Consider the following 16,770-nt stretch of genomic DNA (forward strand, 5'->3'; position numbering starts at 1 on the left):
TTCTTCTAAACTAAACCAAGTTTTTCTTTTTTTTTTCTAATTTGACTAATTTATTTACCTACCTTAAGTACCACTCAACACATGTTACCGAAATTTGTAATAATTGCATGAAGTGAGAATTTACGTAAGAGCAGAGGGTCTCAAAACGATACCGTATGTGACTGCGAGACAACACGGTATCCTGGCTCATTCAACTGACTATGTGTTGCTTAGAAAGTTTCAAAAGACTCCTTTATGCAATTTCTGTGACTGGAGTACTGTACGGATTCACAAATGCAAATGGCCATAACGCACGCACTGGCCATTATGCCTGTCCTTCCTGTACCACATTCCCCAGCCATGTGCCACAAGTAAAATTTGAGATCGAATTAGATGAAGTCTTAACCACAGTAGCCACTATGCGGGTCTACATCTACATCTACATCTACATTTATACTCTGCAAGCCACCCAACGGCGTGTGGCGGAGGGCACTTTACGTGCCACTGTCATTACCTCCCTTTTCTGTTCCAGTCGCGTATGGTTCGCGGGAAGAACGACTGTCTGAAAGCCTCTGTGCGCGCTCTAATCTCTCTAATTTTACATTCGTGATCTCCTCGGGAGGTATAAGTGGGGGGAAGCAATATATTCGATACCTCATCCAGAAACGCACCCTCTCGAAACCTGGCGAGCAAGCTACACCGCGATGCAGAGCGCCTCTCTTGCAGAGTCTGCCACTTGAGTTTGCTAAACACCTCTGTAACGCTATCACGCTTATCAAATAACCCTGTGACGAAACGCGCCGCTCTTCTTTGGATCTTCTCTATCTCCTCCGTCAACTCGATCTGGTACGGGTCCCACACTGATGAGCAATACTCAAGTATAGGTCGAACGAGTGTTTTGTAAGCCATTCCTTTGTTGGTGGACTACATTTTGTAAGAACTCTCCCAATGAATCTCAACCTGGTACCCACCTTACCAACAATCAATTTTATATGATCATTCCACTTCAAATCGTTCCGCACGCATACTCCCAGATATTTTACAGAAGTAACTGCTACCAGTGTTTGTTCTGCTATCATATAATCATACAATAAAGGATCCTTCTTTCTATGTATTCGCAATACATTACACTTGTTTATGTTAAGGGTCAGTTGCCACTCCCTGCACCAAGTGCCTATCCGCTGCAGATCTTCCTGCATTTCGCTACAATTTTCTAATGCTGCAACTTCTCTGTATATTACAGCGTCATCCGCGAAAAGCCACATGGAACTTCCGACACTATCTACTAGGTCATTTATATATATTGTGAAAAGCAATGGTCCCATAACACTCCCCTGTGGCACGCCAGAGGTTACTTTAACGTCTGTAGACGTCTCTCCATTGATAACAACATGCTGTGTTCTGTTCGCTAAAAACTCTTCAATCCAGCCACACAGCTGGTCTGATATTCCGTAGGCTCTTACTTTGTTCATCAGGCGACAGTGCGAAACTGTATCGAATGCCTTCCGGAAGTCAAGGAAAATAGCATCTACCTGGGAGCCTGTATCTAATATTTTCTATGTCTGATGAACAAATAAAGCGAGTTGGGTCTCACACGATCGCTGTTTCCAGAATCCATGTTGATTCCTACAGAGTAGATTCTGGGTTTGCAAAAACGACGTGATACGCGAACAAAACATATGTTCGCCAAGTGGCAGGCTCCGTCCCCTACAGCAGTGACGGACCGTAGCGTCGTTGGATGAGTACGTGGTCCTACACCGCTGACGACCCCTAGCACTTTATCAGTGTAACTGTGCTGCACCCGGTGTACGCAGCACAAGTCAAACCACGACAACTGTGGGGCACCCACCTTGGAGGCAGCGCCCTCGCGCAGCTTCAGGTCGGACTCGAGAAGCAGCTGCCTGGGTTGTGAGACGTGGCAACCTGGCATGGGGCCCGTCAGGTCCAGCTGCGAATGGACGCGCACCAGCCGCTCCAGCTCTTCGTCCTTGACCGCCTCCTACAAAAATACACCACATTAACAATCCTTTCCAATCCTCCTCCAACTCTCCTCTTGTTACTTTCATTTATCCAATTTTTCTATCCCACTGAACACCACTTACAACCACACACACACACACACACACACACACACACACACACACACACTAAAACACGGCACCACATTAACAATCCTCTCCAACCTTCTCCAACTCTCCTTCCGTTACTTTCGTTACTAATTTTTGTATCCCACTGAAAACCACCTACTGGCACACACACACACACACACACACACACACACACACACACACAACACAGCACTGCACTAACAACCCACTCCAACTTCGATTTTCTTACTATCAGGTCTATGTTTGTAACATGTCACTGAACAACTCTTGCAACCACACACACATATGCCGCCACCATTAACTTAATGGCACAACATGAAACGGAGTAAATCCACTACTGGCCATTAAAATTGCTACACCAAGAAGAAATGCAGATGATAAACGGGTATTCATTGAACAAATATACACTCCTGGAAATGGAAAAAAGAACACATTGACACCGGTGTGTCAGACCCACCATACTTGCTCCGGACACTGCGAGAGGGCTGTACAAGCAATGATCACACGCACGGCACAGCGGACACACCAGGAACCGCGGTGTTGGCCGTCTAATGGCGCTAGCTGCGCAGCGTTTGTGCACCGCCGCCGTCAGTGTCAGCCAGTTTGCCGTGGCATACGGAGCTCCATCGCAGTCTTTAACACTGGTAGCATGCCGCGACAGCGTGGACGTGAACCGTATGTGCAGTTGACGGACTTTGAGCGAGGGCGTATAGTGGGCATGCGGGAGGCCGGGTGGACGTACCACCGAATTGCTCAACACGTGGGGCGTGAGGTCTCCACAGTACATCGATGTTGTCGCCAGTGGTCGGCGGAAGGTGCACGTGCCCGTCGACCTGGGACCGGACCGCAGCGACGCACGGATGCACGCCAAGACCGTAGGATCCTACGCAGTGCCGTAGGGGACCGCACCGCCACTTCCCAGCAAATTAGGGACACTGTTGCTCCTGGGGTATCGGCGAGGACCATTCGCAACCGTCTCCATGAAGCTGGGCTACGGTCCCGCACACCGTTAGGCCGTCTTCCGCTCACGCCCCAACATCGTGCAGCCCACCTCCAGTGGTGTCGCGACAGGCGTGAATGGAGGGACGAATGGAGACGTGTCGTCTTCAGCGACGAGAGTCGCTTCTGCCTTGGTGCCAATGATGGTCGTATGCGTGTTTGGCGCCGTGCAGGAGAGCGCCACAATCAGGACTGCATACAACCAGGCACACAGGGCCAACACCCGGCATCATGGTGTGGGGAGCGATCTCCTACACTGGCCGTACACCACTGGTGATCGTCGAGGGGACACTGAATAGTGCACGGTACATCCAAACCGTCATCGAACCCATCGTTCTACCATTCCTAGACCGGCAAGGGAACTTGCTGTTCCAACAGGACAATGCACGACCGCATGTATCCCGTGCCACCCAACGTGCTCTAGAAGGTGTAAGTCAACTACCCTGGCCAGCAAGATCTCCGGATCTGTCCCCCATTGAGCATGTTTGGGACTGGATGAAGCGTCGTCTCACGCGGTCTGCACGTCCAGCACGAACGCTGGTCCAACTGAGGCGCCAGGTGGAAATGGCATGGCAAGCCGTTCCACAGGACTACATCCAGCATCTCTACGATCGTCTCCATGGGAGAATAGCAGCCTGCATTGCTGCGAAAGGTGGATAAACACTGTAATAGTGCCGACATTGTGCATGCTCTGTTGCCTGTGTCTATGTGCCTGTGGTTCTGTCAGTGTGATCATGTGATGTATCTGACCCCAGGAATGTGTCAATAAAGTTTCCCCTTCCTGGGACAATGAATTCACGGTGTTCTTATTTCAATTTCCAGGAGTGTATATACTAGAACTGACATGTGATTACATTTTCACGCAATTTGGGTGCATAGATCCTGAGAAATCAGAACCCAGAACAATCACCTCTGGCCGTAATAACGGCCTTCATGCGCCTGGCCATTGAGTCAAACAGAGCTTGGATGGCGTGTACAGGTACAGCTGCCTGTGCAGCTTCAAGACAATACCACAGTTCATCAAGAATAGTGACTGGCGTATTGTGACGAGCCAGTTGCTCGGTCACCATTGACCAGACACTTTCAGTTGGTGAGAGGTCTGGAGTATGTGCTGGCCAGGGCAACAGTTGAACATTTTCTGTATCCAGAAAGGCCTGTACAGGACCTGCAACATGCGGTCGTGTATTATACTGCTGAACTGTAGGGTTTCGCAAGGATCGAATTAAGGGTAGAGCCACGGGTCGTAACACATCTGAAATCTAACGTCCACTGTTCAAAGTGCCGTCAATGCGAACAACAGGTGACCGAGACGTGTAACCAGTGGCACCCCATACCATCATACCATCACGCTGGGTGATACGCCAGTATGGCGATGACGAATACAAGCTTCCAATGTGCATTCACCGCGATGTCGCCAAACACGGATGCGACCATCGTGATGCTGTAAACAGAACGTGGATTCATCCCAATAAATGACTTTTTGCCATTCGTGCACTCAAGTTCGTCGTCGAGTACACCATCGCAGGCGCTCCTGTCTGTGATGCAGCGTCAAGGGTAACCGCAGCCACGGTCTCAGAACTGACAGTCCGTGCTGCTGCAAACGTCGTCGAACTGTTCGTGCAGATGGTTGTCGTCTTGCAAACGTCCCCACCTGTTGCCCTCAGGGATCGAGACGTGGCTGCACGATCCGTTACAGCCGTGCGGATAAGATGCCTGTCATCTCGACTGCCAGTGATGCGAGGCCGTTGGGATCCAGCACGGAGTTCCGTATTACCCTCCTGATCCCACCGATTCCATATTCTGCTAACAGTCATTGGATCTCGACCAACGCGAGCAGCAATGTCGCGATACGATAAACCGCAATCGCGATAGGCTACACCCCGACCTTTATCAAAATCGGAAACGTGATGGGACGCATTTCTCCTTCTTACACGAGGCATGACAACAACGTTTCACCAGGCAACGCCGATCAACTGCCGTTTGCGTATGAGAAATCGGTTGGAAACTTTCCTAATGTCAGCACGTTGGAAGTGTCGCCACCGGCGCCAACCTTGTGCGAATGCTCTGAAAAGCTAATCATTTGCATATCACAGCATCTTCTTCCAGTCGGTTAAATTTCGCGTCTGTAGCACGTCATCTTCGTGGTGTAGCAATTTTAATGGCCAGTAGTGTGAAAGATTTGATGTACAAACACTCGTGAAAGCATGAAAAATTGATAAAAGGTTACAGGAATAAGGTCTGCATTTCAGAATAAGGGACTATGAACTTCGTCAGTTCTACAGGGTGAGTCAAAAAGGACTTTACAACTTCGGAATTGTACAGAGTATTTCCATAAGAGTGTGCAAAAATGTAACAGCACATAGAGAATGCTCCATTGAACAATTTGAGGCAGGGAATCTGGGGTCCGAATAGCCAGCTTACAGATATATGGAAGAAGCTTGGCTATCACTTTGCCTAGCATTATTGCTTTCCAGCTTATTTACAACTAACATGCATAGAAATTTACACATACTGTGCTATTTATTTAAATGTACATTTTTTATTTCCTGCTAGGCAACAAGGACGACAAGACTGATTACTAGGAAATCATGATGCAGGTTTTGTTTACTTTACTTATCGATTAGGTACCTCTGTTGTATCGTATTTACACTGTCCCATGACAGAACATGCTATGAATCAACGATATAGGCATTCACAGATGTATAGTACAATACGATGGAGCAGTAATGGTACAGTATTTCCTGGTCACTGGATCGGAAGGGGCGGTCCTATTCCATGGCCTGTGTGGTCAAGTGACCTGAATCCCCTTGATTATTTCTTATGTGGATGTAAAAGTCACTTCTGTATGAGAGCCCAGTGGATACGGAGAGGGAATTAGCTGTCAGAATTGTAGCTGCCTGTGATGTGATTCGAAGTACACCAGGGACTTTTGTCAGAGTGCGTCAGAATCTTGTTTACCGACATCATGCTTGGTTTGAGGTTGATTGCCGTCAGCTTCAGCGTATTTTGCAAGATACGGCACAAATGGTACATTAATTATGTCAATAATGGTATTTGTAGTTAACTAATGTAAATAAAAAAGTACACAGTAATTTGATTTTATTCCTATTACCACCTTAAACTGGCCTCTCCGATCCCAGGTTCCCTACCTCAAATTGTTCAATGGAGCGTCCGCTGAAATCGTTAAATTTTTGCACGCTCTTACGGGACACCCGGTATAGACATTTATTGAGAGAACTTACGGAATCGGTAGATGTTTCATTTTGTAGCTAACAACCTCAAGTTTGATTCACGTAGTGCACTATTACTCCATTCGGCCAGCAGGAGCGCCAGCATAGTACACAGTTAAAATAGCTACTTTCACTGGTGCGGAGGATGTCCACCTCGCTCCCCAGACTTTACACCAATGGATTTCTTTCTCTGGGGTTTTATTAAAGAACGTATGTTCGTCCCCTGCCAAACAATTCAGCCGATCTGAAACAACGAATCTACGCTACCGTTGCACAAGTTGCGCCAGATTTGCTGCAACGAATGTGGGAAGAAACTGATTACCAGTCGGATATTTCCCGAATCACAAACGGCAGTCACGTCGAACCAAATTGAAACTTGGGACTTCTATGTGTAACTTGAGGTTGTTTGCTACAAAATTACACATCTACCAGATCTTAAGTTACCTCAACAAATTTACAGACTGAAGCGACAAAGAAATTGGTATAGTCATGTGTATAAAAGTACACATACGGCGCTGCGTTCGGCAACGCCTATATAAGACAACACGTGTCTGGCGCAGTTGTTAGATCGCTTACTGCTGCTACAGTGGCAGCTTATCAAGATTTAAGTGAGTTTGAACGTGGTGTTACAGTCGGTGCACGAGCGATGGTTCAAAATGGCTCTGAGCACTATGGGACTTAACATCTGTGGTCATCAGTCCCCTACAACTTAGAACTACTTAAACCTAACTAACCTAAGGACATCACACACATCCATGCCCGAGGCAGGATTCGAACCTGCGACCGTAGCAGTCCGGCGGTTCCGGACTGCGCGCCTAGAACCACTAGACCACCGCGGCCGGCACGAGCGATGGGACACTGCATCTCCAAGATAGCGATGAAGTGGGGATTTTCCCGAACAACCAATTCACGAGTGTACTGCGAATATCACGAATCCGGTAAAATATCGAATCTCCGACATCACTGCGGCCGGAAAAAGATCCTGCAAGAACTGGACTAACGATGACTGAAGAGAATCATTCAACGCGACACAAGTCCAAAACTTCCCCAAATTGCTGTAGATTTCAATGCTGGACCATCAACAAGTGTCAGCGTCCGAACCATTCAACGGAACATCACTGATATGGGCTTTTGCAGCTGAAGGTGCACTCGTGTGCCCTTGATGACTGCACGACACAAAGCTTTACGCCTCGCCTGGGCCCTTCAACACCGACATTGGACTGTTGATGACTGGAAACATATTAACTGGTTGGACGAGTCTCGCTTCGAATTGTATCAACTGGATGGACGTGTATGGGTATGGAGACAGCTTCATGAAACGGTAGATACTGCATGTCAGCAGGGGAGCTGTTCAAGCTGGTGGAGGCTCTGTAATGTTGTGACGCGTGTGCAGTTGGAGTGATATGGGACCACTGACACGTCTAGAAACGACTCTGACAGGTGACACGTCCGTAAGCATCGTGTCTGATCACCTCCATCTATTCATGACCATTGTGCATTCCGACGGACTCGGTCAATTCCAGCAGGACAATGCGACACCCCACACGTCTAGAATTGCTACATAGTGGCTCCAGGAGTTTAAACACTCCGCTGGCTAGCAAACTCCCCAGACATGAAACATTGTTGAGCGTATCTGCGATGCCTAGCAACGTGCTGTTCAGAAGAGATCTCCACCCCATCTTACTGTTAGGGATTTATGGACAGCCCTGCAGGATTCATGGTGTCAGTTCCCTCCAGCACTACTTCAGACATTAGTCGAGCAGATGCCACGTCGTATTGCGGCACTGCTGCGTGCTCGCGGAGGCCCTACACAATATTAGGCAGCTGTACCAGTTTCTTTTGCTCTTCAGTGTATATCATCCCAAAGTTGTAAAAGCCCTTTTTGACTCACCCTGTATTATAATTGGAGTCACGAACGATGGTCGTCGAGTTTACGCTTGCTCTGCGCACCTACGTCACTCACTCTCCGACAACCGATGGGCGTTCGGCAGTATTTTTAGCGCTCTGTTCTAAATGTCGTAGCCGGTTCTAGAGGAATGTTCGAAACTAGCCGTCGACGTTGACATGTGACGTAATGGCTGCTATGACGTCACGTTCTGGTGCAATTGAATTTCTGCGTCGCCTTACGTTCTATCGATCGTAATCTCGTTGGTTTATACAGAAAGTAATTTGTTAATCTTTGCGCTGGATTTGTAACTTCTTTTCAGTTATTACTGGCATCGCGAAATATGGAGGCAACTGTGGGGCCAAGCTCTGCTCCTGATTTTGAAGCTGTGGGGAATAGTAGGAACGGGGAACAACATATTCCTCACGTTCGCTTCACTATTGTGAAATGAGCTTATGAACCGGGCGTACCAACGAATGTCATCAGTTTTGCCAGACAGTACAATTTAAATGCTCGCTATTGTAAGTGTAGTGTTTGTGGCAAGTAGATGACATTATGCAAGGTTTGAGGAAACACACGGGTAATTTGTATATGTGGCGCTGTGCAAAAGATCTTGTGTGGAGGTATGTTCGTAGAAGGACGTGGTATGTGAAATCAAGACTTCCTATGAATAGTATTTTTTTTTTACTTTTTCATTTTTTTGTTTAAGATCTATTTGGCTTGTTTATCATGAGACAGAAACATACCGTAAATCTGTTATAGACTGGCATTCGTTTTGCTGGGAAATTTGTTCGGCTTTTGTTAAGACAAGGCGCAAAATTGTTGGTGGGCTGTGGCTATTATACAAATTCAAAAATTGCAATTGCAAAAAACAAAAAAATAAAAAAAGAAAGAAAGTGACAGAGGGGGGGGGGCAGTTGTTTTAGGAAATCACTGTTCTCCAAACATAATTTTTAAGGTGATCGAAGATGGAGAACTTGTACAATGTTTCACTTGGTACAAAGTTATAATAGAGATGGGTCAATCATGTCAGATAGGTGGGCTAGTTGTAAGGGATTAGACGAAATTGGGGTCATGTATTTGGCTGTGAATCATTCCGTTGAACTTAGTGACAAAAAAAAACAGGGGCATGTACAAATACAGCTGAAGGGATATGGGAGGCGGGCAATAAAAAGTATTACTGGGCGAGAGAAAAGGAAAATTTCAGCACTACAGAGCCATTTAGATGAGCATGTGTGGAGAAAGGATGTCCCACAAAACCAGTGCTTCTTTGAGGTATTTTTGGAAGGTGTGGCGAGGATGGAGGTGCCAAAGAAAGAGAGTTTAGTTGCTGCTTTGGAATGGAGGTACATTTTTTTGATTATTTTAATTTTTGCAATTAGTCTTATTTCATTAATTTTGTTATATCTTTGGTTTTGAATTATTGGGATTTTTTTTAATAGTTCATACATAGACTTGATTTCTTGGATATCAACCTATTAGGGATATTAGTCTGTATTGATAAGTTGTGGTGCGTACCCTAATACTGTAATTTTCATTTCTACACTAGTTTTTTTTCTAACACTGGCGTGCTGTGTAGTGGTTCTTGCATTATGTGCTGATGTTGGCAATTGTTGGTGTTGGTGTTAGCGAATTTGTAAATACCAATTGAGTACATGTCGAGGAGGAGGTGGAGTGAAAAGAGAGATGTATTTTTTGGAATTACTGAAGAAGTTCCGAATTTCCGAGAGAGTGGTTGGCTCGTGATTCAATAGAGAAGCTTAAAAATGTCACTATAATGGGTGGGTTTAGCCAGAGGTGTAGGTTAGGATGGAATATGACGATATGGACACGAGTTGGCAAAGCCAACGAATCTTACAGTGGGAAAGGTGTCTGTGCTGACACACTGACGTGTAACATAAACTGCGGACTGGGTTAGGTTGTCATGCAACACTTTGCTGTGAGTAAGCGAAGCAAGCAAATCTGATAGCAGATAAGAATTCTGGGGAGACACACTGATCCATAGCATAGACTTACAGTGGAAAATCTATAGCATAGACTTACAGTGGAAAAGGTGTGTGTGGTGAGATCTAACCTGCAGCATAACCTGAGGTCTAGGTTAGATGGTATGCAACTCTTTGGTTGTGGGTTAGCAAAGTCAAAAACCAGACATCCGATAAGATTTCTGTGATGTCACACTGTAGCATGGGCCGAGATCGAGGTTAGGTCGGAATGCAGCACTTTGGCTGTGAGTTGGTGAAGCCACGAATGTGATAGTTGAGAAGCTTTCTGTGGTTACACACTGATTTGTGTCATAGCCCGAGTTCTAGGTTAGACTGGAAAAGCAACAGTTGGGTTGTGAACTGGCGGAACCAAAGAATGTGGAAAAGCTTGCTGGGGTGACACAATGATCTGTAGCATAGACCGAGTTCCAGGTTACGTTGGAACGCGACAGTTTGGTTGTGAGGTAGCAAAGCCAAAGAATCGGACAGCAGATACGATTTGGTTAAGTTGGAACGCAACAGCTTTGTTGTGAGTTGGTGTAGGCAAGTAATTTGACAGTGGAAAAGATTTCTATGGTGGCAGACTGATCTGTAGCATAGAACGAGTTCTACGAGGTGCATTCAAGTTCTAAGGCCTCCGATTTTTTTTTCTAATTAACTACTCACCCGAAATCGATGAAACTGCCGTTACTTCTCGACGTAATCGGCCTGCAGACGTATACATTTTTCACAACGCTGACGCCATGATTCCATGGCAGCGGCGAAGGCTTCTTTAGGAGTCCGTTTTGAGCACTGGAAAATCGATGAGGCAATAGCAGCACGGCTGGTGAATGTGCGGCCACGGAGAGTGTCTTTCATTGTTGGAAAAAGCCAAAAGTCACTAGGAGCCAGGTCAGGTGAGTAGGGAGCATGAGGAATCACTTCAAAGTTGTTATCACGAAGAAACTGTTGCGTAACGTCAGTTCGATGTGCGGGTGCGTTGTCTCGGTGAAACAGCACACGCGCAGCCCTTCCCGGACGTTTTTGTTGCAGTGCAGCAAGGAATTTGTTCTTCAAAACATTTTCGTAGGATGCACCTGTTACCGTAGTGCCCTTTGGAACGCAATGGGTAAGGATTACGCCCTCGCTGTCCCAGAACGTAGACACCATCATTTTTTCAGCACTGGCGGTTACCCGAAATTTTTTTGGTGGCGGTGAATCTGTGTGCTTCCATTGAGCTGACTGGCGCTTTGTTTCTGGATTGAAAAATGGCATCCACGTCTCATCCATTGTCAGAACCGACGAAAAGAAAGTCCCATTCGTGCTGTCGTTGCGCGTCAACATTGCTCGGCAACATGCCACACGGGCAGCCGTGTGGTCGTCCGTCAGCATTCGTGGCACCCACCTGGATGACACTTTTCGCATTTTCAGGTCGTCATGCAGGATTGTGTGCACAGAACCCACAGAAATGCCAACTCTGGAGGCGATCTGTTCGACAGTCATTCGGCGATCCCCCAAAACAATTCTCTCCACTTTCTCGATCGTGTCGTCAGACCGGCTTGTGCGAGCCCGAGGTTGTTTTGGTTTGTTGTCACATGATGTTCTGCCTTCATTAAACTGTCGCACCCACGAACGCACTTTCGACACATCCATAACTCCGTCACCACATGTCTCCTTCAACTCTCGATGAATTTCAATTGGTTTCACACCACATAAATTCAAAAAACGAATGATTGCACGCTGTTCAATTAAGGAAAACGTCGCCATTTTAAGTATTTAGAACAGTTCTCATTCTCGCCGCTGGTGGTAAAATTCCATCTGCCGTACCGTGCTGCCATCTCTGGGACGTATTGACAATGAATGCGGCCTCATTTTAAAACACTGCACATGTTTCTATCTCTTTCCAGTCCGGAGAAAAAAAATCAGAGGCCTTAGAACTTGAATGCACCTCGTAGATTAGGTTGGCACGCAACATTTTTTTTCTTAAAGCCAAGACAACTACATGTATTAAGAGACTCATCTGGTGTACACCAAGAGATCTCCAATAGATGCAATGTGCTAATTTCTGGACTTGGGTCAGTTACGATTTATTATTAGAAAACTGCAGCTTATATTATCTACAAATGAGAGTTATCACTGGCTGACATCATACTGACCATTTATCGTTATCAGTTTGTTCGTTGTGATGCTTGTTTGAATTACTTCCGAATATGACTCTAATTACGAGGAATTATTTATAAGAAATATATCGCTGTTTTCGAGTATACTATGAGCTACGGTTATTATTTCCGAAAATCAAGGGATCCATTATCAATAGCAGCAGACTTTGGCAAAGTAGCTGAGCCTGTAAGTGTATATGTAGCTTGCTATTTTGGATGATTATGTTGACTCTTTCGTCCAGTAACATGGTTTTTTTTTAGTTACACGGGCTGTATTCTGAGAACATTAATGTGCGTTTGTTACTTACCCGTAGTTATAGTTCTTGGTTATGATTCGATTTAGTGTCCAACAGTTCATCTACATAATCGAATCATAACCGAGAACTGTAACTACGGATATCTGTTGAAAACACCGGAAACTACCAAAGTAAGAAACACACATTAATGTTCTCAAAATACAGCCCACCTAAATGAAAAAAAAATCGTGTAACGGTACTGAAAGAGTCAACACTATCATACAAAACAGTAAACTACAAATACACTTATAGGCTCAGCTACTTTTCCAGAGTCCGGGTCCCTTGATTTTCGGAAATAATATTTGCTTCGCGAATAACCGTAGCCATATTATACTCGAAAATATCGTTCGCTGTAAAACTATTTCTTTCATTTCAATATTCGTGGTCCTAAATGTTTGTTTTGCGACGATGTTATTTATTTATTTTTTTTACTCACTGATTCTGTCGGCTACGATGAAGAAATCCACTTTGATATGACGCCATATTGGGCATAATATTTCCGACATTTATTGCATGTTTACTACGTCACTCGCCAAAGCCAGCGACTCGTATCGAAGACTCCTCTTTATCCATCGTAGCCAATGCGGGCATTAACCGTGATCGGTGAGAGGTATTTAGTGATTCTTAATTCCATTTGTTGCTGGTTGTCACGACTAAAGGCGGCCGTAAGCGACAAATTCTGCACACAAGCAAGCCAGAGATATAATCTGCAGCTTGCACGCCTTTTTCAAGTGCAGAACACGTGTGTGCGCTTACGACAACCGTCTCTTGGAACTAGCAACAATGCAATTCCCGTCCGTGTCTACAGACGCACGAACCGCCATCGTTCGTGAATCGGGCTATAGTATCATATCAGAAAGTGGCAGCGACTGTACTGTATTTTCCACTGTCATCGGAATGATAATATCGTCAGAAGGAAGTACTTCACATGGATCCCCTTCGCACACCCGCTGGGAGACGACGCAAGTTGACAAATTTCTTGCTCAGAGCCAATTTCTAGAAATTGCAGAAAAATTAGGGTCCGGATTGAGCAGGAGAAGTGGAGGGTTTGGTGACTCAGTCATGACTCACCACGACGTCGTAGGACTCGATCCTCGCTATGAGGGCCTTCAGCTTCTCGTTGTCCTGTTTCGTCTTCAGTGAGGAATTCACATTGTTGACGAACTCGTCAACACTCGTTATCTGGAAAAAAGAGAGAATTTAAGTTTTTAATATTCTCCATAGTGTAAGCAGTCGCTTTGCGTCATTCTAATGAAATCTAACATTGTACAGGTAGTGAAAACGTTTGGATGGTTAGACTAGATGAGATCAGAAAACTTCTTATCCCATGGATTTACAGGGTGTTTCACAATTCATGCTACACACTTCTCGAGGCTGCAGAGGGAACTTCATAGATCAAGTTTTACAAGGTAACCCATGTCGGTAAACGACATCCAACGATGCTACAGAGAGACAAAGTTATATACATATATACAAGCGAAAGAAACTGGTACATCTGCCTAATATCATGTACGGAACCTGTGAGCAAGCAGAAGTGCCGCAACACAACGTGGCATGGACTCGACTAATGTCTGAAGTAGTGCTGGACGCAACTGACAGCGTGAATCCTGAAGTATAGTCCAAAAATCCGTAAGAGTACTAGGAGGTGGAGATCTCTTCTGAACAGCACGTTGCAAGGCATACCAGATATGGTCAATAATGTTTGTGTCTGGAAAGTTTGGTGGCCAGTGAGAGTGTTTAAACTCAGGAGAGTGTTCCTGGAGCCACTCTGTACCAGTTCTGGACGTGTGGGGTGTGGCATTGTCCTGCTGGAATTGCACAAGTCCGTCGGAATGCACAATGGACATGAATAGATGCAGGTGATCAGACAGGATGCTTACGTACGTGTCACCTGTCAGGGACGTATCTAGACGTATCAGGAGTCCCGTATCACTCCAACAGCATACGCCCCACACCATTACAGAGCCTCCACCCGTTTGAACAGTCCCCTGCTGACATGCAGTGTCCACAGATTCATGAAGTTGTCTCCACACCCGTACATGTTTATGCGCTTGATGCGATTTGAAACGAGAGTCGTCTGACCAGATAACGTAATTCCAGTTGTCAACAGTCCAATGTCGCTGCTGACGGGCCCAGGCGAGGCTTAAAGCCGTGTGTCGTGCAGTCATCAAAGGTACACGAGTGGGCCTTCGGCTCCGAAAGCACATATCGATGATGTTTCCTTGAATGGTTCGCATCCTGAGACTTGTTGATGGCCCAGTATATATATATGAGAACATTAATGTGCATTTCTTACTTTGGTTTATATATATATATATAAACGGCGAGCCCGCATCTCGTGGTCGTGCGGTAGCGTTCTCGCTTCCCACGCCCGGGTTCCCGGGTTCGATTCCCGGCGGGGTCAGGGATTTTCTCTGCCTCGTGATGGCTGGGTGTTGTGTGCTGTCCTTAGGTTAGTTAGGTTTAAGTAGTTCTAAGTTCTAGGGGACTTATGACCACAGCAGTTGAGTCCCATAGTGCTCAGAGCCATAAACGGCGATGGTAGATTAGTCCTTACTAATGTAAAATTGCTACCTTCTGAAGAAGACAAATTTATATTTGTCGAAACCTAGGTAAAGAATTTCTTTATCTATTGCAACTGGTCGGCTGCTTATAATTTTATTACTTGAAACCGTTGCTGTTGTGCTGCTATGTTTAAAATATTGCATTCCACTGTCATAGATATCAAAACAGTTTTCACTTATAACTCCCGAATCGTTCGTTTCGGTACAAGGGACCTTAACTCAAGCTGAAACACTTATTCGTTTCCATCGTCCTAGAAAACTTATAACATCATCACGGAATCATATAGAATTAGGGTTTGTCGGTTGTGAGCTTTGCAAGATCCATATTTACGTGACAAACCCTAATTCTAGGGCTATATTTCAATTTTGACAAATGGATCTATGCCGACAATTGTAAAAACGGCGATGGTACATTAGTCCTTACTAACGTAAAATTGCTACCTTCTGAAGAAGACAAATTTATATTTGTCGAAACCTAAGTAAAGAATTTCTTTATCCATTGCAACCGGTCGGCTGTTTATAATTTTATTACAGTGGAATGCATGTACCGGTACTACTGTTGCTAAGACTGTAGGGCAGGCAACTTTCAGAAGTGGTAGTATGGAGCAAAACAAGAGAAACTGTATCGTAAACATGGGCGATAAGATGCATACCACAAGAGGTAGGAGTACATGTTCAGTACAGGAGATGGGTCTCACCCAGTAGCAAAGATGCACAACTGCTTGTAGCCCCTTAGGTATGGGTTTTAGAGCCCATGTTTACCAGACTTTTTTTCCTTGTTTTGGTTCATACAACCACCTCTGAAAGTTGCCTGCCCTACATTCTTAGAAACAACAGGGGGGGGGGGGGGGGGTACAAGTATTCCACAGTCAGAGGTATCAGACTAGTATTTTACATATAACTTTCGACTCTTTCGTTTCCAAACCAAGGACCTTACCTCAAATTGGTAGAATTATCCGTCTCCATCATCCTTGGAGGTTTGTAGCATCATCATGGAATCATCCCCTAGATACATACATTTACACGCGCCGGCGCCTATATCTTTGACGCCATGTAGCGTCACTGGATGATGTTTCCCGACATGGGTATGTATGTGAAACTTTATCTACTAAGCCGGCCAGGGTGGCCGTGCGGTTCTAGGCTCTTCAGTCTGGAACCGCGCGACCGCTACTGTAGCAGGTTGGAACCCTGCCTTGGGCGTGAATGTGTGTGATGTCCTTAGGTTAGTTAGGTTTAATTAGTTCTCAGTTCTAGGGGACTAATGACTTCAGTAGTTAAGTCCCATAGTGCTCAGATCCATTTGAACCATTTTTTTATCTACTAAGTCCCCTCTGCCACCTCTAGAAGTGTGTGTGACACGAATTGTGAAACACCCTCTATATTGAGGAGATCCCTGTTGAAGAAGGACATTAGATTTTTTTACAGTATGTGACACTAAAAAAATTAAGTAACAGTGGTAATTATACATAAAGTATATCAACTGCTTTGTTTAGAAATTCGTCAGTGGGTTAGATGGAATAAGCCTTTCAGGCTCCTCTTAAACTTAGCTTCATTTGTAGGTAACCTTTCTATGGTTGGCAAGTTACTGA

The 16,770-nt window shown here is 45.4% G+C and overlaps 1 protein-coding gene across 1 annotated transcript in view; it reads right to left on the minus strand.

Moving 5' to 3' along the window:
- LOC126108224 (pleckstrin homology domain-containing family G member 5) overlaps positions 1 to 16,770 on the minus strand; it is a 694,776-nt gene that overhangs the window by 82,521 nt on the left and 595,485 nt on the right. Inside the window, exons 11-12 of the mRNA XM_049913456.1 lie at positions 13,689 to 13,799; positions 1,829 to 1,978 (exon numbers count right to left, since the gene is read on the minus strand). Coding sequence (XP_049769413.1) covers positions 1,829 to 1,978; positions 13,689 to 13,799 — 261 coding nt within the window. The remainder of the gene's footprint in view (positions 1 to 1,828; positions 1,979 to 13,688; positions 13,800 to 16,770) is intronic.

This window comes from Schistocerca cancellata, chromosome 11 (assembly GCF_023864275.1).
Source record: "Schistocerca cancellata isolate TAMUIC-IGC-003103 chromosome 11, iqSchCanc2.1, whole genome shotgun sequence".
Lineage (NCBI taxonomy): Eukaryota > Metazoa > Arthropoda > Insecta > Orthoptera > Acrididae > Schistocerca > Schistocerca cancellata.